At 46.7% G+C, this 23,990-nt stretch overlaps 1 protein-coding gene across 1 annotated transcript; it reads right to left on the bottom strand.

Moving 5' to 3' along the window:
• On the bottom strand, positions 1-19,768 carry LOC139055433 (glutamine synthetase 2 cytoplasmic-like). The gene is made up of 6 exons (XM_070532897.1): positions 19,594-19,768; positions 17,007-17,174; positions 8,608-8,760; positions 6,601-6,728; positions 1,730-1,932; positions 1-397 (listed from the first exon to the last, which is right to left on the bottom strand). Exons 1-6 carry the CDS (start codon positions 19,745-19,747, stop codon positions 112-114), a joined length of 1,092 nt encoding a protein of 363 aa, XP_070388998.1. The 5' UTR covers positions 19,748-19,768; the 3' UTR covers positions 1-111.
• Between the last annotated feature and the right edge of the window lie 4,222 nt (positions 19,769-23,990).

Here is a 23,990-nt window from a genome sequence, read left to right as displayed (position 1 = left end):
TGGTGATCATCATGTACCTTTATTGAACGTGTACTTTATCACCTTTATATAACTTGATAAAGCGCTTTATAACGGCCACAAAGTCCGTCAGAAGGAATGCCAGACTGTCCATCAGCCGAGGCAAATGGTCCTGACGAGTGTCTCGCAGACCGTGTAGGGGTCAGCGTTGCTTCCGGGTCTTCGGTCTTCAAGGTAGCCCTTGCCTGCGTCAACCACATTGCGCGGTATGCGCACACTGGCCTCCTTGGAGCAATCTTCAGCGGTGAACTGGGTGCGGGGCGTGGTCAGCATCAGCGCTTCCATCCGCAGTTTGTTTCGCTTGACCTTGGCGGTGTCGTACTTGGCCAAATCAGCGTCAGCGTTGCGTTTCAGCTTCTCGATGGCATCTCTGATGACACTGTGCGTGGTAAGAAACATGAGCTTATTAAAGTTTATGTTGCCGCGCTCATCGGAAAAACAACCTTAAGTGCTAATTCATGTGGTACTGTCGCCTGCAGTTTTCCCTATAGTGCCCATCTGGGCGCGGCCGAAGCGTTATCATGTCTATGTTAGGTCGTCGCCGTAGCTGCAGTCTGGTCATATAGGCATACAGGCATAGCCTCTTTAACACGGCCTGCCGTTCAAGAAATGTACCACCGCTGTTTTCCTTAATGTGCACATGTCACATACAGCCTCTTTGTCAATATACACAACCAGGCAACACGTGTAAATTGGGCGCCTCTACGTTTAGCCTTTCTTTATCTTACATTTTTGCGCGAAGCAGTGACTTAATCATCAATAAACTGCCCATCGTGGCCACTGGTGAGAGCAGAGGCGGCAAAACAATGGAAAAGGAAAGCGTTGGAAAAGAGGAGACTAATAGGATATTTAAATTATGGGGTAGTACGGGGCAAAACCACGATTTGATTATGAGGCACACTGTAGTGGGAGATTGCAGAATAATTTGGGCCACATGGTGTACTTTAACGTACACCCTAATCTAAATACACGGGTGTTTTTCGCATTTATTCCCCATCGATATGCTTCTGCCGTGGCCGGGATACTGATAGGACTCAGTCAACGAGTATTACCATCAGTGTATACTCGTTGCACTTTTTTACAAAGCTCGTGAGTCACATGCGTAGTCCTAAATCGACTTTTTGAAGGCAGCTCCGCATTAACTAATTAATTCATAATTCACTCATTACCACTAATTGACTAACGCTCAACACTTTTATGCTCCGACTACCAGCCGCGGCAGCCACATTTCGATGAAAGCGAAATGCAAGAACGCTCGTGCACTTAGGTCCACCTTATAGAACAACAGGTGACCAAAATTAGTCCGAAGCCCTCCAACGCGACGTCTGTGACAATTCACAGTGCAGTTTGTGGCGTAAACTGTCGCAAAGTAAATCTTAAGATAATAATGAGGCCACCATTCCGCTGCATCGAAGTCAGAATTTTGTATCGGTTGCGTCTACGAAGAAAAACAAAACAAACAGAACACTTCGGCTTCACTTTGAGCGAAAGAGGGATGTATTATTCACAAACGTACTATTAAAGAATAGTCAATGCAATATGGTGTCTCCGTGTGAAATTTAAGCCGAAATGGCCCAGCGGTTTAGCTGCAAGAACCATGTAAACGGGGATCTCTTACTGTGGTACTATGCATTGAGCACTTGGGAAGATACCTTACATAGGGTCGGCCGAGTGTTCTGCGTTTGAGACTAGGGCTCTATGACGTACTCACCATATGCCGCCGTCACTACGCATCGCCTTGGTGCTGAAGTTTGTGTGGGCTGCAGATCCGAGCCATTTTCCCGGTGGGTATGGCATAGGGTCCAGGGTGGCCAGCACGCCGAAGTCCTCCGCCACTCGGTCCAGTATGTAGCGCGACATCCACACGTGGTCAGCGGCACTGATGCCTTCCAGGGGACCCACCTGGTACTCCCACTGAGGAGAGACGGGCCATCAACTTGTTGCATGTCAGTGACACTGGACGCGTCCTAACTTAAGACTGTTACAGATGAATTGAAAGTCAGAGACAGCAGACAAGACAAGCATCCGGTTTGCTGCCTTAAACACAGTTAAAGGAAACTCTGACAAAACCAGACAAGCGTCCGGTTTGCTGCCCTAGACAGAATTAAAGGAAAGAAAATGCATTTAAATAGCGTCGGAATAAGTTTCTATGCAACAAAACAAAATGTTTACCCCTTTAAGGCGTAAGGTACTAGCCATTGGACAAACTGCAGCACATACAAGGGCATAAAAAACACGAAAACACCCTCTCGAATTCTGTTCCCCTTAACAATTTCCGGAAGTAGGCCTCGGGCTATCCTTCAACTATATCCTTCGCTCGGTCTCTGTGCAATCCCACTCCAGGACATAGGTGGTAGAGAGAGAGAGAGAGAGAGAGAGAGAGAGAGAGAGAGAGAGATGGAAACATCTGCCCCAGCGCGGGAAATGTTGCTTGGCGCTTGCAGTCGTTACAAAGGGTCCAGGGATGGCAGCCGGCACTTGGAGACGTTCGGAGAACTGCAGAAAGCGTGAGTTGTTTCTGCGAGTAAGTAAACAAAGTTCTCATTCAGCGTTCGTGCTCGACACAGTAATTGAAAGCGTGTGGGTGCCTTCTTAGAGAGACCGTGATGCCTTGTCAGTACAGTTGTTACCGACAATGCCACGATGACTCAGAAGCGAAGACGATATCGTGCTCAGTATTTAGAGCTTTCCTTTATGTCGCGACTAGCTACTTGTACGCGTATGTACCGCGGAGTAAAACATACCTGTGGCTCTCATAAGCGAATTTTCACTCCCGAAACACCACGCATTTTTATGCGCGGCTGAATAGCGACATAATCCATAGAGGTACGGAGAGTTGAAAGTTCTCCCACCATAGGTGTCGTTATGTGTGACACTCTCAATTTTATTGTCGCATGTTTGGCTTCAATGGCAACTGCGGCTGCTGAAGTGGTAGGGTACGTTTAACCATCCGCATAAATGTGCAAGTAGTCTCTGTATGTTTGTTGCAATATTAACAACGTCAGTTGCTTCAAAGTCAGTGACGGATAATCAGCTTTCCAAATTATTCCCGGAGCAGCAATTAAGGCACACTTCAGAACAAATAAATGTTGAGCTAGTTGGTCTTACATTGCTGGGGATAAAAATTAGCGCAACGAAAAGACAACGCACACCGCAATGGAATAGAAATACGAGTGCTTGTCTTTGTCTTCCCTTCCTGAGGGAGTGTTGGCATTTTGTAGCGCTAATTTTCCTCATCCTAGGCACATTTTAGGCTGTCGAAGGCACCAAAGGGCAGTTCAAGGTCTAGGCGGCGTTTCATTAGTTTTCAGCATAATCTCTTGATGAGCAGTGATAAGTCGTGAAAACGTAGCTCGGCCACGCTGTACAGGCAGGGAAGCCGAATGATGGTCGAACTGGATCCTTGATAGATATAAGCCGAATGTGCATTCTGAGTGAGCCCACGGCTACGTGCCTGGGGGAATTCAAGAACTACGAGACGGCACTACGTAACAATATTGAAGCCAGAAAGAGTCGGCCCGGCACGTGATCACGCCATGGTGTGCTTTAGTGTCTTCCACCGCCGCGCGTAGCCACGCGAAGCATCGCGAAGCGCGTACGCTCTTACGAAGAGACAACGGGCGCCAAGAACAACGCGTGGCGGTAGCACGTCAGTTACTAAGAAGGCTATAAATTTATGTGTTGAAAGAAGCGAACGAAGTTGCACAATAGTCTAGGGAGAATATTTGCGCATGATAGCTGGAAAAGCACTCGATCAATTGCGCGTCAACTAATACCTACCGGGAACCAAGCAAACTTGGCGCTGGCGAGTCAGCCAAGTTAGTTGAGTCCACCATCATCATCTGTTGGGTCTACGTTTTCAAAGAGAAAAGATGAAAGGAATGGCTTCAAGGAGAGTTGGCTTGCGAGAACTGCAGAGTGACGTAATGCTCCCTTCTAGATTATTTCGTTCCTCCGTGATTTCGTGAGTTGACGCTGGTGGTTTGAGGTGATGGCGATTGTTGTTGATGTTTGGTTCTTTGAGATAAAGCCGAGCGCGAGCGCAGGGATTGACACAATATGTTTTCCAAGGAGCGAATGTTAGCCCTACGTGTATTTGTTAGGAATGGCCGACTGGAATGTACGACTCCCAGAAACAAATCGTTGTGGAGCCGCAATACACATTGCACAGCTGTATCCCAAGTTTTACCACAAATATATTTTTAACACCTCAGCAGTGGAAGACAAATGTTTTCTTCAAACGGACACTGTAGGCGCTTGAGAAGTGATCCCGGTCGATGACGACGTATAGGCGTGGTGCCTCTTAATGTGAGGTAAAGATGCTTCGTTGATAGAAGCCGGATACGACGACACAGGTTTGCGTATAAAATATAATGCCAACAACGGACTGAACAAGAGAGCAGCAGGCAGCGTTGGTAGCGTCTAAACCAGCGCAGGTCATGCAATCTCGCGCTCGCGTCTCCCAGACTACTGGCGAGGCGTGATATCATGCCTAACATGACACTCTGGGAAACTTATCGGTGCATGTAGTATACTGATACTGAACCATCCTCAGTGTGCAAGAACAAGCACCCGTCAACTTAATAGTCATGTGTCTAGTTGCACGCGGCCTCAAGCTTGAATAGCCTCCAGTAAGCTTAAGTAGCATGAAGGAGATAAGGACAACGAAATTTTATTGCAAATAAGGAATCGCAGTGTGTAACAAATACGGAAGTGATATATAGATCCTACTATTTTAAATAAAATAGTAAAATATTTTCGTGTTAAATTTTTTCTAGTGTTGCCGGCTACATCTTCGTACACTACTGCTATTTGCATACTGTAATATGCGTTTTAGTTCAGGGAGCGATGGCTTGCCTGCGATGAAAGCATGGGATCGCATGTATAAGCACGCATATTCTTTTTTGTTTTCTTTGTTGTGATCTCAAATGCCTGTAAATAATTGCCTTGTAAACCAGGCCGCCTACAGTCTCCGATGTTTATACTTGCTAGCTACTGCCAAACACGATACCTATGGAGACCATGCAGACATGCTGCAGATTACAGCAATAAACTGTTGGCGAAATTTCTGGTGTAAACAAGAAAAATGAAATCAAATTAAACAAATTCTCCTCCTTTCCTATAATAAATATACAGTTACACGTCCTCTTTTGAAGACCCTTACGCACGGCGCCGTCATTGTCATTCTTTCTGTCACTATTATAGCTTTCGAGGCACGCAACGGTATGCATGCCTTGGCAAGCGAAGCGACAATAAATCCGTAGTCAGAAGCAATGTCAACTGCATACAGGGGGCATGCTTGAACAAGAAGGAAACGGAGAAACGGTTACAATCGCCGCTCAACTGTTTTTTGTAACATTGTCGTGGCTGTGGAAGTCTCACAACATTTACAGTAAAAACGGTCAATGGCACGACGCTGTGCGTTTGTAAGTCTTGTATTTTTTGACATAAAGACTACTGGCATAATCAGCGTATTACGCGCACGCGTCGCGAGTGTGCGCGCGATCTTATTGCTTGCCCGAATGCATTTCCTCAGGACAACCTACTTGGAACGCCACTATTCGTGCTAACATCTACTACACAATCATGGTATTTGTACTATTCGAAAAAAAGGTTGAGAATGCGTCGAGGAATGTCTGGCGACCATGCTTGAATAGACAGGATGACTACATGGCATCACGCTACACGAAATATAGCTCGGCAAGCAGTCTCTCCCAAAAGGACTTCTTCTTGCGCAAGCTGCTGCTTAGATTTGCTAGGTATACTTTGTGGTGCAAAATACATTACTTGAAAAGAGACAGAAGAGAGGAAGACAGTGAAACGCCAATGTCTTCCTTTCTTCTGCCCCTTTCCAAGAAATGTATTTTGGGCCACAAAGTATACCTAGCAAACAAAAGCAGCCTCTGAGCAGGCAGCTTCCCTCAAGTAGCACTAATTTTGGACCACCGATATAACCTGCTGTTCTCATCGAGTGTGTGCGTCATCTTCATCCGTCCACACGATGCTAACATCCTTGAGTATAGTCTGACCTGCAGTGACTGGTCCTACTGTGTGCGTCCTGCGCTATGTGTGATCTGTGCTGCGCGCACTTTGCTTCACTTTTTAGATTTGCCATTTTTGTCTTTCTTTCCTCTTTCCTCCCCTTCTACCCATCGTCAATTTCTATGTTTCGGTTTCCTCCTTTCTGAAGAGTAAGCAGGCGTTGCGCCTCTACCGGGGGCAGTGGCAAGCTTGCTCCTCGCTTTGCCTTTCGTGCCATTTGTATATATGTTGGGAAAACTACTACTACTACTACTACTACTACTACTACTACTACTACTACTACTACTACTACTGCTACTACTACTACTACTACTACTACTACTACTACTACTACTAATGTTAACAATAATTCTGCGGTAATGCTGCTTGAGGAATGGCATAGGCTTACAAGTGCTCGGATACTACTACTACTACTACTAATGTTAACAATAATTCTGCGGTAATGCTGCTTGAGGAATGGCATAGGCTTACAAGTGCCCTCCGAGTAACATTCATTAGAAATCCTGGTACTAATCGTGCAACACAAAAATGGACTTTTACCTGTGACAGGACGCCCTCAGAGTTCGTACCAGCCATTTTGACCCCGGCGTAAGTGCATGCCTTGTAGTGAGCGTCCGATACGTATCTCCCCGAAACGGCATCAGCCCCGACGCCATAGCAGTATGGACCTGAATACGGACAGATAGAGTTAGTGCCATAAAATTTAGTCTTGAAGTTGTTTCGTGTAATAATTAACCAATAACTTGGACGTAAAAATAGTCGAAACATGACCGTCGCCTGATCTTTTTAAACTTTGTTCTGAAACTTTTAAACACGTAAGCATTTCTATGCCTACCCAATGCGGAAACTCGTCCGGGCATCTGTCCCGCATGAGGAGATCATTTTCAAGATAAAGCTCGTTGCAGCTAGTGAATTGACCTTCGTGCCGTCTCACGCTTCAATGCGAAAGAAGCGGCGAAAACACAGAGCAATAAAGCTATCAGCCCTTGCTGCACTTCTTCCCCATCGAAGATAGCTTTCAAGATAGGGCCTGCGCGGCCGCGCCATACCTGGTCATCGCCAGAGTACGGTTGATAAAGGTTGATAATGGCTCGCATCGAGAAGAGGCAGTGTCATTGGCTACGCTTACGTACGTGGTCTACCGAACCTGGTATTGTTTCATTATGTCACGTACTACAGCCAACATCGGCCACTGTTCACCTTGCTGAAATCGGCAGCATCATTTCAAAGCATCATCATATAACATGAGAGAACATTCCTACTACTCGCCTCTTCGTCGTCTAATGTTGGTCTCAGCTAACATTTCAGTGTTGCAACCAAGCTTCTCGTTTCACGATTCTTTGTCCGTGTTTCTCGCTATTATACAAAGCACAGCAGCATATGACGACAAAGGAGCAGGTGATTCGCAGAAAATGCTTGTGCATAATTTAGATAACCCCCACTGGAGGTTATGCGTGTAATGTTTTTACCACCCATCATAATGAACCAAAAGGAAGTTGAAAACTGCCGTAGAGCTTGTCGTTGCACTAGAAGGCACATTTCCATTGCAATAAAACCAGAAAAATGTAATACCTATTTGTTCATGAACATAGTTCTGAAACGTTTTACCTCCCACATTAATAATTCAAGAGGAAGTGAAAAACTGCCCTAAAATACCCAATTCATAAAGCCGAACAAGGGGTGACAACAAGTACCTAAAAGAGACAAGGTGTCTTTAAGATGTTAGCTACCCTTCTCTGGTAACACGGGGGTCTCACTTTATCTTTAAAATTCGTCAACAGCGTACACCAGTGATCGTCACTGTGAGCTTGGTAAATACAAGCACCGATCTTTAACAGAGGAAAGCAGTAAACACTGATAAATTTTGCGGCCTTTCCAAGGCCTTAACTGTAAGCACTCTTGAAGCGAAGGTCTATTTTCATAAATAAGCTGCGCGGATTCAACCGTCGCAGTTGACGAAAGTCCTATAAGTGTACCTCGCGGCCACGAAACCGCGGACATATATACAGAATTCTTTCGGCGCAGAACTTTGCTTATGGCCTGCATATACAGTGTCTCACAGTAACCTTACAACAGTGAGTGGAAGCGCTGAGTCTAGCGTCAGCCAATCAGGTGAGCGCTCATGCAAGTGCAGTGTGACTGCACCAGCTGCCTCTCCGCGTCACAGCGCAGTGTACTGAGACCGAATCTCAGCATCTTGTACCAGAGCGCGCCTCGCAGCCTCAACTCCAACACCACCTCTCCTATGCTGCCAGAAATACGTGTGTGGTGCTTTGTCGTGAGGAGGGCCAACTTTTACAGGCACCTTACTTGGAGCGAATAGTGCGTCATTGCACGCTGCAAATAATCACATGGCTCCTGCAGGAGAAGGGAGTTAATGCGTTAATCCAAGTTAAAGCGCTTTATCAGGCGACGTGCACCTCTAACGAGGCACGCAAAAAGACATAGAAGACAAAGAGGCGGCGGTCGTGTTACTCTTTTTTGTGACCTTGCGGGACCTGCTTATGCTACACGTCGTACAGGGTGCGAAGATGTTCTATGACTTGCCTAGAGGTTTTATTGTATGGGTGGCGTCTCTTGGCCAGCCTAGTGGGTGTCCATCCTTTTCAGTCATGACGTACTCTTGCTCGATACCGAACCAGGGCTCCAGGTCACTTGCCTTCAGCATTGCATCAAGGCAACTCCGGCGGGTGTTGCTCTCTGAAAACAAAACAAAATGAATAATGAAAATGAAATCAGTATACTGGCAGTATAGACTACTTTAGTCTATCGGTGTGCAAAATATCGCCATGTAAAAGCGAAGGCTCAGGAAAGAAATACTTTGCGATGTACCATGTAGTTAGAATGAGAAGAGCCACAATATTTGAAGTGCTATGAAAAGACTGTTTTAAAGCGAAACTCTTTTACCTGTTGCATAGCCCCACCGGGATTTGGTGTATAAAAGGAATGCTGAATCCCCCCCCTTGTCCCCTTTGGTTTGTTGAAAGAATATAGTATAGGCGGATAGCATATGCTTCTATGAACATTTCAGCCAAGTTTTGCAGTCGAGAGCGGCACGTGGAGCTCCCAAGTGTAGCGGGAAGTCAGTTTCCTCTCAAGCGATCTATTTCAACTGAAGCCTGCTTATAACTCTTTTCTGGGCGGTTTGTTTCGTAAAGTACTGGATTACCGTACATGGCTGCTATTGGCTAATAGCTGATGTCAATCAAGATGTTTGGAGGAGTACGTTTCTTCCTACTCTTACTTTGTGCGTTTATTGATGAAGTTTAATAAATAGGCTGAAGTAAGCGATAACCTATTTTTGAAGTTGGACAATATATACGTACTTCGGGATGAATCCGACTATCGTTTGCTTATGATCGGCTGCCCTGCCTAGCGTTGTCGTCGCCCTCGGGTCCGGCTAATTTAGACTAGCCTTGAGCGCTCAACTATCATCGAAACAAGCAGAACTCAAGGCCACACCACACGCAGGCTTGCCAACGCGCGCTCACTCCTGGTCGGACGCCTAAGTAGACTTTTTGATTGACCTTTAACATGCGCATGTTGAATGTGTCTACTATCCGTCAGTCACGCTGGTTAAGGGCAAAGCCGGTCCGCACCACGTAGCGTGCATGGTCAGACTAGAGTATATGAGCGCAAGTATGCAAACAAGCCCTGTCGTGCACAATGCAAACCAGGTACATACGCACTACAGCTGCATTCAGCTGCAGTCTGCTAAGTAGCGCAGATATCGCCCCCCCCCCCCCCGAGGGGCCGTGACGAGTTCACTGGCTAAGCGCACTGCGGCCCGCGGCGGACAACTGCGTTTGGCTGAAGTTTAGTCCGTCGTAGGCGCCAAAATGGGAAGCAGTGGCGGCTACACAAACATTCAAAATCAAACTTGAACTGCGCGGCACGGTGAAATTCAGTTGCAGGAGCTTTATGTACACGTCGTGCTCCTCCGTAGCTTTCCTAGTGCAAGGCATTGAAGAAGGAGCGGAAGCACCGCGAAAGGCGTGTTTGATTTCTAATATCTTCGTTTCTGCAGAACGCATTGACGTACTTCTTGCGGCAAAGTATTTGTGAAATAGTCTGGGTTAACTTCAAAAGCATTTCTCCACTTACGTAAACAGTCGCAGTTTCACCCGAAAGGCGAAGCATCGATTGCGATAGCAAACTGGTAGACAGCTATACGAAATAAAGCTAGTAGTTTTAGTGGCCGCATAAATTTGTAAACATTCGCTTACTGGCTAAATATACAAGCATGGGGTAACACGCGCACACGCAAACATGAACACATCTAGCTCAGTGACCGCGGAAACCCGCCGTCAAAACGCTGGAGTAAGGAAGCGCGGCAGCAGCAGAGAGCGAATTCACATCCGAGCTGCCTCTCGCCTCAACGCGAACAGCGAGAACGCAGCGCATACGAAGCGATTAGCCCTCGTCGCACCAAGAATCGGCCCCCATCGCAGACACTGATTTCTGAGTGGCGCCCTCCCGCATGTGACGTCGGTAGGGGAACTCGGCTGCCGCGCCGCGCGTGCGCTGGCTACGTGACGGCAAGTTGAAGCTGTCGGCCCATGTGCTATGCTTGAATGTTTGAAATGTGAGCCGGAAGGTTTCATATAACGGTATATATACGGACTTTTCCGGGTCACTATTCCCTGCGGAATCGATCGGAGTCACCGTCAACACCACGTTTGGTTAGTGTTGATTGCGCGTGCTGTCGCCTGCTAGTGTGTAGACGTGCGTGTACGGCGGTGCTCCATCGTCATTGCAGTTCCGTTTTCGCGGCGCTCTGATATTGATTTGTCAGTGCTTCCTTGACGATTAATTGCAGCACTTGACCACCTATATTGTGTTTGCACTTTAATACTGTGTTTCGCTCTGCAGCACATGCTGCGTGTTTAGTCGCTTGCTCTGTTGGCCACAGACATTCCATTTTTGGTGCTGCCCAGCGCGTTTAGCACATCGTAAAATACATTTGATGCCATCCTCTGGAAACTATATACGTGGTCGCAGTAGCGCGTTAATGCACCCACTGTTTTAGTGGCATTGCAGAAAAATGCGGTCTGGAACGTCCGATAAAAGGGCGGACAAAATTACTGGACAAACCGAAGTTTTTTTACTCTTTTGCCGCCGTGCTGACCCTCCCAAGACAATTTTATTTCAACTTGATTACCTTTACCATGACACAGCTCTCTCCTGCATGTTGTTAAGCTCGGCGTAACCATGGCGGGTGATAAGAATTAGGGCTATCGCGTAAAAAAAAAAAAAAAAAAAAAACAAGCGGTAACCTTTGCTTAGACCACCGTTCCGAAAATATTTTATTCTGTAAATGCGTCATACGCATTTAGAGCAAAAATATGCGAAGCTTGGGTTCGCGATTAATTGACTGAACGAATAGCTGGAGTGCTAACACACAGCACATTAGCCTTCATGAAATCCACACAAAAGGCGCAGTAAAGTGTTGACAGGCTTTCTGGCGTTTTCTTTCTTTTGATAACATAAAATTTTGTAACGCTATGCGACGACTGGTCGAAAATCGCCGGGCATGCAAAGAAAGGTAAAAAATGCAGCTAAAATGGACCGTCAGAAAAGAAGCCTTGGCAGAGCCATGCCGTATATGTGCAAAAAACGCTCGATAACGTTAGACTGCCGCGTGGAAACAATATTAAACGAAAATAATTCTATGTTCCAGGCAGTGCCGAGTCGCCAGCGCCAAAGCGATTGGCCGACCGCCATCTTCTATTCCTCTCGAAACGAGGCAGTCTCCGGCTATGCCTTAAAAAACTGTTTCGTTCAGCATAATAACGCATCTTTAACGCGTACACGTTGCTTTGACACGGTGAGTTTTCGCAGTTTTCTGACGTTGGATGGCAGGCAGGAGAAGTGGAAGCTAAAGCCCCTTGATAATTTGAAAGTAGCGAAACTCTCCTCCTCACGGCGCTTTCCTCCTCGATTCTCCTCGCCCGCCGGCTGCGCACGGCGCGCTATTCCTCCCGGACTCCCGCGAACAGGCCGCAGGATTCTATGGAGGCGTATTATTTTGGGCCAGTTGCGCGCCCCAGTGGGGTTGAAAATTTTGAGAAATGCTAATAACAGCATCGATAATGCTGGAGGCAACGTCTATGAGGAGGTTGGTTTTTTCTTAAAGCCGTGTGGACGGGGTATACCGATGTAAAGGGGGCTTTGTGGCGAGTTCTATACCCCAGACAAATTTTCTGCCGCATGATCAGATGCTTTACTTCGTGCGTCTGATCTAGTATTGCTTGTGACACGTCCCTTTGTGTGTGGTTCATTGAGCGAAAGCCTTAGACCTCTGTTCCAAAGTCCCGTTGTGAGCTACAGAAAATATCACGTGACAGAAGGAAGGCGGGAAGCGAACTAAAGCATGTGAAGCCGCGTATGAGAGATTATTAATGATTAGCAAAGTAATTATTGATTAGTGATTGGATTAAGATGAATTCGGGTGTATTAAGGTGGATTAAGGTGGAATAAAGTCGATGAAGGTGCATCAGCGTGAAGGAAGGTAGATTAAGGTGTATAAAGGAGCACTAGGTTGGATCAAGGTCGATGAAGGAGGATTAGGGTGGATGAAGGTGCGTTGAGGTGCATTAAGAACGATTACAGTGGATTAGGGTGGCTTCAAGTGCATGAAGAAGGGTATGCGTGGATTAAGAAGGATTACGGTGCATTAAGGAGGATTACGGTAGACTAATCGGTCTTAATACTCAATGCACCCCAATTCACCTTAGTGCACCTTAATGCTCCTTCATCCACCTTAATCCAGCTTAATACTCCCAATCCACCTCAATACAACCTAATCAACCTACATCGCCCTGATGCACCTTAGCCTACCCTATACGGTCCTAATCCTCGTTTATCAACCCTAATTCATCATTATCTGCCGCAATCCTTCTTCATCCACCTTAATCCTTATTCATGCACCTTTTTCCAACTTAATCTTGCTTAATAGTCCCAATCTACCTTAATACACCCTAATCCATCTCTATCAAACCTAATCCAGCTCCATGGCCCCTAATCCACATTAATCAACCCTAATCGGCTTTAATCCTCCTCTATCAATCATAAATCACCTTAATCTACCTTTATCCGCCTTAATCCTCTCTAATCCTTGTTCATACACCTTAATCGGTCTTAATACCCTTTCATCAACCCTTCACCTTATTCCACCATAATCCGCCTTAATCCTTCTCCACACAACTTAATCTTTATTCATGCATCTTAATCCTTCCAATGCACTCTAATCCGTCTTATTATTCTTTAATACGCTCTAATCAACCTTAATCCTCCCTAATCCACCTTATGTCAAGCACTAATGATTCATTAATTGACTTGGGTAATCATTCTCTTATACAGGGGTGGACATGCTATAGGTCACCTCTGACCTTCCATGGGTCACGTGATAATTCCAGTTTACAACGCGATCTTGAAACATAGAGATCTAAAGGCTTTGGCCTTAAAATTAAAAAAAAAGAACTCAATGTTGAGTAGCTAACGCTCATCACCTGCAATGCCACGGGTATAATTGCCACTATTTTTTTCAGGGCATAAAGCAGAATCCATAATGCTGCACTTCCGACTGAATAACAACAGTTAGCGACGGGCGAGGTGATGGAGCCGCCCCAGAATATAAAGCATACTGAGGACAACCGCAAGAAAAACGCTGGTGAGCAGGCCGGAAGAATGAGAAAAAAATGCAGCATTACGGGATGCTTTGCTACGAGCTATAAGAAACACGCCTCAGCTCGCAAACAACGCTGTTTTTTGTCGGAACAAAGTTATTTCGGCCAATGTCATGCAGCCACTGCTTCCTGCGCAAGCCGTCACGCTTTCCTTGTGGTATCATAAAAACGGCATAACCATCTTCAGGCTTCGTGCTTCAGTTATATGCGCAACAGTCCGGCATAGCGCTAGCACATAGAGCAGGAAACAGCGCACAACGTTCGCTACGCCGTGCTAAAGCGCCGAGCCAGCCGTGCTCAGGAGGAAAATGGCACGAACGAAAAACGAAAACACAAGCAAAACTCAAGATCCGCGCGTTTCCAAAGGCAACGGCAGGGAGACCAATCGTCGTGCAGAAAAACGGGGGCAAAATTGGTTGCCGCGGGGGAACGCGCAAGGGGCGAGGAGGTTGCGCGGCGGCGGCAGAGTTCAAAGAGTGTCGTATCTTTCAAATTATCAAGGGACTTTAGTGGAAGCGGTGCAGTCCAAAAGCTTTTGACCAATAGCAGAGGGGTAATGGCGAAAAGGAGCTTTTGTGCCTCGAGAGCCCTCGGAACAAAGCGTGCTTCACCGACAGACGTGCAGCTGTGGAGTGTCGTTCAGGTTTCGTCGTTTGCTCAAAGCGACTAAATCAGCGTCTGCTGAAAATAACGGATAAGCAATTACGTTCCGCATCACCTGCTTTTCGACCGCCCAGAGCTGACAGGCGAGACAAGAGCACCCCCCCCCCCTCCTGGCCTATGACTGGTCCTGGCGCCGACGGCGACGCGGAAACAATGACAACTTGCTTCAGGGCAACGCCGCCCTCCGACCACCGCGAAGGCCAGTCACCCTAACCTCACAGATTAATTGTTACGAAGAGGCCTTTAATTGGCGAAAGGGGCAATTGTCGAGTACTTCCGTAAAAACGGGGTCGACATCAGGTTTACAGCCTGCCACGTGCTCGTCTCGTATTGTGCAACGGTGGAGACCAGGGAGTCCGGCAAAAAGGTGGGACGTTGGACGTTTGGGATTGGCAGTGAATTCTCTCAACGAGTGAAGAGGGAAATTAACGGGATAAAAAGAACGACTACCATTCTACTCTGTGAAGATGGAATGGCAGCGAAAGCTGACGACAGTCGAAGCTCTCAAACAAAAAACAATATGATTTCGCTGCCATTTCATCTTTACAGAGCTGAATGGTTTTTTGTTCTTTCAGTATCGTGGAAAGATTCTTCGTCTGTAATAGTTTCGCGCCGGCGCCGTTTATATTCGCGTTGCTATTCCCTCTGGCACGCCTGGTACGCATGTTGTTCTTCGGGTTTACGAACTATCCGCATCCGCCCCCATCGAAAACACAGCTGTTTTAGGGCCGACACCTCTCCTGCTTATATACTGCAATGACCTTGAGGTCATGCTATTTACCATGGCGAGCGTTCTACTCTGATCCGCATTTTGACATCTGCGTCACCGCACTGGGTCTCTATAACGTAAAGCTATTCCAATATGTTTTTTATATTAATTTTGTGATGTCAAATTTGCGCAACCGCCGACGCAAGCATTGGGCGGTGACCCACAGAGTTGTCTGAACAGACCAATCAAACGTTCTCCCCGTTTATAGGAGGTCACCTTTGTTTGCTTGAAAAACGAGTAACATTGCCTATACACTCAGTGGCTTATCTTATCTAATTGGCTGACAAGAGGCGAGGCGCATGCTCAAGTGGAGAGGGATTCGATGGGGCCGAGCGAGTGCAGTGAAAATCGATAACAACAAGAATAGGGTGGTGCCGGCATCTGCGATTGGTGCACTTTCCCTTACTTACCTTGAGGTGGCTGGTGGAAAATCACGGCGGCATGCAATGAAAGGTTAAGAATGCCGCTAAAACGTATCCTCAGCAAAGAAGAGTTGGCAGATCGAGGTTATAAATGCGCCAAAAGTGCTCGATAACGTTACACGGCCACGCAAAACGTTTTATTGTACGCAAATCGAGCCATGCTCTCCGGCAGGTGCGAGTAGCCAGTTTCGGAGCGATCGGCGGCGGCCATCTTTTATTTCTTTCGAAACGGGGCAGCCTGCGGCTATTCAGAAAAAAAAATCAGTTTTGTTCGGCATATTAAATCTTCAACGCGCACACATCACTTTGACGCGGTGAGTTTTCGCGGTATTGTGACGTCGCGTGACAGGCAGGTAAGTGGGTGCAACCCGAAAACATATGATGAATAGCCGAGAGGTAATGAGAAAAAGGTGTCGAATCATAAACAACTATTTTTCTTTTGCTAAATTCAATCCTGCATAATTAGTGTGTACACGTCATATCAGATGGGAGATATCGCGGTTTGTGTGGGGTCGCGTGACAGATAGGCGAAGCGGGGGTGGTTCAAAAAAGTTTTTCACCAATCGTGGAGGGATAATTGCAGATTTGGAATAAAAACGTTTCGAATGGCTTTACGTTATAGCGCCCTGCGCCTGTACGTGATCACACACAAATCAAACAATGAAACCCACTGTGTATGGGTTTATTAGAAATCAATAAGTCCGTTTCTGTTGACGGACGCAAAAAAATTCGGAAGGTTACTCATATATAGATTTTGTTGTTAAAAGTAAATTCGGACTTCTGTAGAAGAGGCTCGGACATGCAAGGACTTTAGCATGTTGTTTGCTCCAGTAGATGCAGCCGTTGCTGTAAAGCGCCATCATGTACATTTCTACATAAACCTTTTCTCATGTCTTGAACGTCGTTCGGGACGTTACTTTCTCCCGACACATGGCACGGCACCATGCATGGAACATTCGCGACCGCACTAACTCCCGACTTCAAAACAGGGCCCAGAAATATTTATTTTTATTTTGATCAATCTAATCGGGCGTAATCAGAGTGTGCACGTGATATCAGGTGGGGAGTTCTTGCTCTTTTGGTGAGGTCGCGTGACCGACAAGCGAAGTGGTCATGGCACGCAAAGTGTTTGACCAGTTGTGGTGGACTTGTGGACTGGTGCAGGTTGCAATACAAACACTGTGGAATAGCTTTACGTTATAGTGCCTCTGGGTGTGCGCCACCAGGTGTTTCACCTTTATAGCAGGGAGTTTTGTACGATAAAGCACTGTCAGTGACATCCCATTTCCCGTAATGCCACAATACACACAATACACAACGAAAGAAAGCCTGTTATGTCTAGCAACAAAACCGGTGCACATTTCTACCTGATCAAACGTGGTTAGGCGCATGATAAAGGTTTACTTATGGGTGTGCGGTCGTGCTGTAGTACTTCGCAGAGGACCAGCTTGTTGCGGCCCTTGAGGAACGGGTCCCTGAACAGGGCGACTGGCGACAAGTAGGCCTCGGACTCCGGGCCTGCATCCGGCCACTGGTAGGATAACAAGGCGCAAAAAGTCCATTCCGGGCAGTCTGCAAATCATTAAAACAATAAATGATGGAAGGCATAGATAAACTACACGATAAGAGTGAGCGAGTGAATCGGGTATCACGTTTCACGAAGTATAAGGTTTCAGTACATGATGGGCCTATACGCTTGCTGAAATCGTCGCATAATGTAGTTGCAGCCTGCCGCAGAGCAGAAAAAAGCAAGTATGACACTGCGCCCAACCCAGAATCTGCATAATCTGTGCTCGCGGTATCTGACGCTTGAGTGCTTGGCACTTGAGAATGAAGTGAGGAGGGATGTTCTATCTCTCCATCTCGCGATGTGACTTCCGCATTGATGACCATGTGTTCTCTTAAGCTTAGGTCAGTCACCTTCGTGTGTGCAGCGGGGAATATATGTGCAGCGTTATTGGACCACGAAAAGCGATATTAGGTATTGCTGCGAGACTCTGCAGTCAAGGACGATACGCCATTGATGGGAAAGCTGAGCGTCGTGGTGCCGTAAATTTAAGGCTAATATTTTCACGAGATTACGCCGTTATCTGTCTGTGATAACCATGGGCTACTTGCAACACCCTACACATGGTAGTATCGAGTTCGCTCTAAGGAAACCTTCTTATACCCGTGTCACACGGGCGTTTGGAAGGCCTTGCAACCGATAGTCAGTTGACTCAAAGGTCAAGTTAGAGCTGCTACACGGGCGGTTTCGAAGGCCGCCGAGTCAATTCTCTATCGAGTCAACGGAGCACCTTACAACTCTATCGAAATCTCGATGGCCTTTGAGCAACGGAAACGGGGAAACAGTGTGAACATGCCCTCTCGTTCACAGTGTGCTCGTAGTATCGTTTAGAAAGAACAAATCAAACCAAACTGCTTTAAAAATACTATATATGAGTGTTGTTAATTATTCAATAAAGTATTTTTGCCACGTGGTATGTGCGAACTGCACATACTCTCGACAACAGCTACATGCAGCGACGCAAACGTTGCCACAGTTTCGCTACTCAACAACTTAAGAACTAAACATATATGTATGGCAATGTATAAACATTTCTTTAAATGTATAAACAAATATAAAAGAAATAATAGTGCTTTTAGGTGGTTTTCATTTTGCTTAACGTTTTGTGACATGTAAACGAAAGTAAAGATCCGCAGCGCCACACAATTTTACGAGAAACGCTTGACCCACTCAACAGCCTTTCGAAAGTGCCGTGTAGCAGCGCGACAACTCCTTTGAGTCGATAGAGTTGTGGCATTTCGAAGGCCGTCGACTGGAAGGCCTTCCAAATGTGCCCGTGTGACACAGGTATTAGTTGTTGTGCGCTGAGCTGTGGTTTTCTTGGCAATTAGGGCTTAAAGCTATTTGTAAGCGTACTGCAGTTTACGGAGACTTGGACCTGCGCTACGACAGTGCTGATGGCGTTACCTGGTGACAGTTAGATTGAACCAGAGCGCACAACCACGGCCTCTGAGATCTGGCATCTTATCGGGCCTCTACCTGCACGATTTCGGAAGATTACTATTGCAATGGGAGGCTAAGCACTGCTTAGCCGAATGCATAAATGCTTTGGCACTAAAACAATTATTATTGTATAGTGGTTTTTTTCTTTTGTTTTGCCAAAAGTAATCTTGCAAAAAAACAAAAACATCTTTGGCATAGTGGTTCAAGAAACTACCACAAGATTTCGCCACCTGAACTAGGCTACGGTTCCAGAATTCCGTATGTCTCGTACATCTAGGTGCAAGCTATACCACTCTAATATCATGTCATTACTAAAAAGAAAGAAGTAACTTTATTTAACTTCTAGCAGGAGATGCAGTGAACAAAGCCACATGTTGCTTCATCTTTCTACTATGCCATAGAGAAGACGAAGATGCAATTTAACAAAATTTTGTTTAAATATCATCAGGTAAACATTATACCTCACAAGCTCATTGTGTCGATGTCCTGCGATGGAGCAAAGCCAGCACTGTCGCGTCTTTCCGCACTTATGTGCCTGTACTATTTCTCATCCATTGATTGACTCAGTCATGTGACAACTTGCATTCTGAATATCAATTCATTTGTTTTTCCCAATCAGACAATAAATACGGACTCGTAAAGATACATTTGTCTCGGAACCTCACAGGTGACATCGAACGAATTTCGTAAAGAAAGCTTTAGGTAGCGGAGCACACATTTCAGACATGAACCCATAGTTATAGCCGGGAAAAAAACATAAACATAATTAATTTAGTTATCCCATGTAAAAATGATTTGCGTCAAGGGGCCTCAGCATACTTCCATCAACGGAGTTCTTAAGGGTAAACTTTAAGCTAAACCTGATGATAGAGCCACGTAGGAGGAGGCATATCTTCCGGCCAGCTACTGCCGCTATCGGTGACACTAAACGCCTTCTTTAGAAGCACCTTACAGCATATCTTTTTCTATGCTTTTACACACCTTCGGCGCACTCCGGCTCGAAGTCCAGAGTCTTCGTCTTGGAGCGCGTTTTCTCCAGAGTTCCATCAACGAAAACGTAGGTGCAGAAGACAGCGTCGTCCGGCTGCTCCAGATCGAGATAGCGTTGCAGCACCGTCGCCCTGTCCGTGGCCATGTTCGCGTCTACGTCTCACGACTAAATGTGTCAAAAGCCCCGACGGCTTTCGAAATAGGCTCAAGGTGCGGAGTATCTTCTCGCATCAGCAGCCGGCGCTATCGGCGCGCGATAGCGGCCTATTCGCTTTAAGGCGAAATTGGAGAGCGGTTGAAGTGGTTGGACGTTAAGTAAGCCGTATAGGGGTTCTTACACGTAGCGCCAGGTGCACGTGAGTATGAATTCTAGCGCAAACATTATTTTACTTGTTTTTTTATTGGTACTCTAGTGCTCGGTACCAGTGTTGTCCACGGTAGCGTTGGCCGGCGTGGGCTCTTCAATTGGCCACAGGACAAAGCGTTAACAGCCAGTGCTGATGGTCGTCCTGCCTTTCGTCTTTCGGGCTGTTGTGCCACTACATTGGATCATTGTTCAGTGTTTAGGCTAACACTTCACGAGCTTGAATTCGCTGTAGCATACCTTCCTAGTAAGGGGCAATGTAATGCTAGCCCTCTTCGCATCAAAATTACGCTACTCACGACAAACTATGCAACGAGGCAGCTTAATTATCACACTCAAACGCTTTTCACGGAATTCCGAACTGCATTAAGGTTGACAAAAAATGCGAATGATTTGCAGGTTTAAAAAAATGCAATAAAATCATACCTCCAGACTGCTGACCTGTCCCATACAATGAAAAGGAGCAGCGCCTGTTCAATGCACGCATTATACAATTGTTTAAGTGTATAACCTAGGTGATATTCGACTTTCTTTATACCGTATGTTTGTGTTTTTGAATGTAACTATTGATAAAGCTAATGACAATATGTGACTCAGATATTTAGCAGTGCATGGGGGGGCAGAGTCACTCTCAGGCAGAGATAATGTACGTTTAGCCGTGCCATCAAAGACGAAGTTGTGCCTGAAACAATACTCGAAATGAAAGGGAAATTCAGCAAGACCCATCGGCCGATTGCGGACACTAATACGTTTAGTACTGAATCAATACAGTGGCACAACGTATCGCCATTGTCGATAGGTATTGCATTGAGGTGCGCGTATTGCAGCGAGATTCCTGCTTCGCTCTAGCCTAATAACGCTCGGTGCCGCCACGAAGGCTGCGCGTGTCCTCCAAAATGCATGGCTTGTCACTGCATGCGAACGCTGAGAGGCGCGTCGTAGGACTTAATGGGCTCCTATCTCGCGCTTACTTCTGGACACGCGGCACCATCTAGCGGCGCTGCCGAGAGGTCCGCGAATGACCTCAACGGCGGCAAGCGCGGCGCGCCGGTGGCTGCGAACGCTGAGAATTGTGCCCTCGGTTGCTGAACACTGAGTGGCACATACTGAGTGTCCCAAGTTGGCGAGATGTTCATTGAAGCGCGGCACATACCCGGCGCATTCATGGTGCCGCTCGCTAAAGCGTTGGCTTGAAAAACGATCGTTGAAAACCACAACATAACCAGTGCATTTGTGGCGTCACCTGCTAAAGCGTCGTGTTTCTATCCTCGCGGAACCCTCGAGATCTAGGTTCGAATCCGCTCAGCGTCGTAGAAATTCAAGAGATCTTTTTTGTCACTCTATAGTGGCACATCCCCAGTGCTACTTATCCTAGTTACCCACCTTGGCATCAAAGACGTTCATTGAAGGGCGGCACATACCCTATGGCACATACACATTGACCGAAGTTCGCATCACAGAGGTTCATTGAAGTTCAGCACAAACAGAATCACACACAGCCAGCGCTCCAAGTCGGCGTGATGGAGGTTCATTGAATAGCGGCACTTACCCAGTCCTTCGTTTACAACGGTCCATGTCGGCGTGAAATAGGTTGGCTGAAGAGCAGCACATATGCACACATTGCTACAAGCACAATGACCGAACCTTATTTTATTTTACAACATAGAGTAAGCAATTCAATTATTTGGAAAAGACGATACTACGTCTATTCCAGATAAGTAAGACATACTCGCATTCCTACAGATACCTACATTCCTACAGCTACACCACCACGTCGCACATTTAACGACAACGCTTGGGATGACTGTAGGGACATGAAGTGTGTAGCAGCAAACGTGACTGAAAGGAAGCTTTTTCCACCTTCTAGTGCTTAGGAGTAACAATAAAGCGTCCACACATGACACTGTCTCGTATTGCGGAGCTGTAGCGGGAAGAAGAAGAGGCTTGTTCGAGCGGCCACGTTTGCGATGAGCTCCGCTAGAAACAGCGCATCGGTCCTCGGCCGAGGATCACACCCACCGTCAACTACTGATTCCGGTAATTATAATGTCGTTCTCCCTCGTCTACTGACTGGCAACACCGTTCTCAATTCAGTTTTCCTGCATGCTGACCTGGCAGGGCGGCCGTATCGGGCCCCGGACTTTCGCGATTCTCTCCTTTCAGTGCTAAATGCAACTGACATACTCGGCGCTGGACAATACCAGATGAGCCATTTGTGGTTAGTCCCATGTGTTAACAGCATCGCGAAACAGAAACTTGTCGACAAAGGCGAGTTGCTGGTGAAAGGCCTCAAGTGCCTTGTCATAGACACGGAATGCAAAAATATCAAGATGAAGCTTCTTTGGCTTCCCCCACACCTCGAACAGAGACGGATTGTTGAAGCGCTTGAGCCATATGGCACAGTGCAGTCCATCACGAGAGAAATGTGGTGGTGTGACGGCATGGAGGGCTGGCAAATGACTAATCGAGACGTAGCGTTCACATTGAAAGATGGGGTTTCTGCCAGTAATCTGCCAAATCTATTGAGCATATACGGCCACCAGTGCCTTATCTTTATTCCTGGCCGATCACCAATTTGCCTCCGGTGCAACAAGGTTGGGCATATCCGGCAACAATGTAGAACACTGCACTGCAGTAACTGTCACCGCTATGGTCACCCTGCAGATGCATGCATCGGAACCTACGCTGACAAGCTTCGTGGAAATAGACCAGCTGAGGATGATGCCATCACCGATAATCTAATAGACGTGGGCGAAGTTGTGGACGCAACTGGCGAAACACTCCGTGAGACTCATCGACAAGAACAGATTGAACCGTCATCGGCTGACATTAGCCTTAGCCTGAAGCCTGTGAGCGAGGAGGAGGCTAAGGCTCCTGACGACGAACCAACTGTGTCTTGGGCAGAATCTCCACCAGTTCAAGATCGCCCACCGTCAGTGGAATCTGGATCGATGTGCGAGGCCGCCAAGAAGCGTCCAGCGCTATCCGACAATCCATCGCCCTCGGCGAAGGAGGCTCGCGATTCCAAGGTGTCAAAGTTGACAAAACCGCTCCGGGGAACACCTACACCTGCTGATGTCCCTTGTGTTAACATGCACCAAAAAGTCCATAGTTCATCACCTCATCAAGAAGGGAGTGGTGCACCTGTGGAGCAGCGTTTAGGCGCTGCACCTGCATAGGTAATCATGCCGGGCGCTCCTCCTTTCCATTTTGGCACTTTAAATGTCCGTGGCTTACGAAGTAAGCGATGGCAAGTACAGCTTCTTCATTTGTTACGCAATAGAAAATTAGATATTGCTGCTATCCAAGAAACAAAGATTGAATCCGACGAAAACACAGAAGTAGCTCTATCTCCATTCCTATCTGACTATAATGTTTGTGTCAGCCATGCAGTAGGCGTTTCCGCAGGCTGTATGTTATTTGTTAGCAAACATTTACAACGTGATTTGCTACATTTGTTTACAGATAGGGTAGGACGCCTAATCTGCTGCGATATTGATATCAGTGGCACGAGCTTTAGGTTTGTGTGTGTTTATGCCCCGAACAAGTTACGTGAACGCGAGTGTTTCTTCTTATCTCTAGGACATCATTTCTGTACTGATCGTGCATTGGTCCTCTTTGGAGACTTTAATTGTGTATGTAACGCGCAGGATCGTACGTCACTGAAGCTGAGACATGATCCAAGTAGGGATGCGTTGCAACGCCTGATATGTGATTATCACCTTGTGGACACTGGGGAAAACGAAAAGACGAGATGTCGATATACGCACTTCCAGGGTACCTCGCATGCAAGGCTTGACCGAATTTACGTTTCCCTTAGCGCGCTACGTCTTATTTATGGTTACACTCTGCACCCTGCATTTTTGGTGACCATTGCCTAGTCTCAGCATCGTCTGGCAGCCATCGGTACCAAAGTCGGCGTATGTGCTGGGAGCTGTGGAAGTTAAATAACCAGTTACTTTCGCGTGAGTGCTTCTTAAATCGTGTTACTGAGCTTATAGCTCACCTGTCTTGCCGCAAAGAC

The sequence above is a fragment of the Dermacentor albipictus genome, chromosome 2 (genome assembly GCF_038994185.2).
Source record: "Dermacentor albipictus isolate Rhodes 1998 colony chromosome 2, USDA_Dalb.pri_finalv2, whole genome shotgun sequence".
NCBI lineage: Eukaryota > Metazoa > Arthropoda > Arachnida > Ixodida > Ixodidae > Dermacentor > Dermacentor albipictus.
Note: the sequence above shows the minus strand (reverse complement) of the source record. Positions and strands in the feature narration are given on the sequence as shown.

Bases quoted from the DNA above. Each gene is read 5' to 3' on its own strand.
- LOC139055433 (XM_070532897.1), bottom strand. From the start codon at position 19,747: ATGGCCACGGACAGGGCGACGGTGCTGCAACGCTATCTCGATCTGGAG. The intron at 17,175-19,593 runs GTGTGTAAAAGC...AATGATTTGCAG, and splicing joins CGAGCCGGAGTGCGCCGAAG to ACTGCCCGGAATGGACTTTT. The intron at 398-1,729 runs GTGAGTACGTCA...TACCACGCACAG, and splicing joins CGTAGTGACGGCGGCATATG to TGTCATCAGAGATGCCATCG.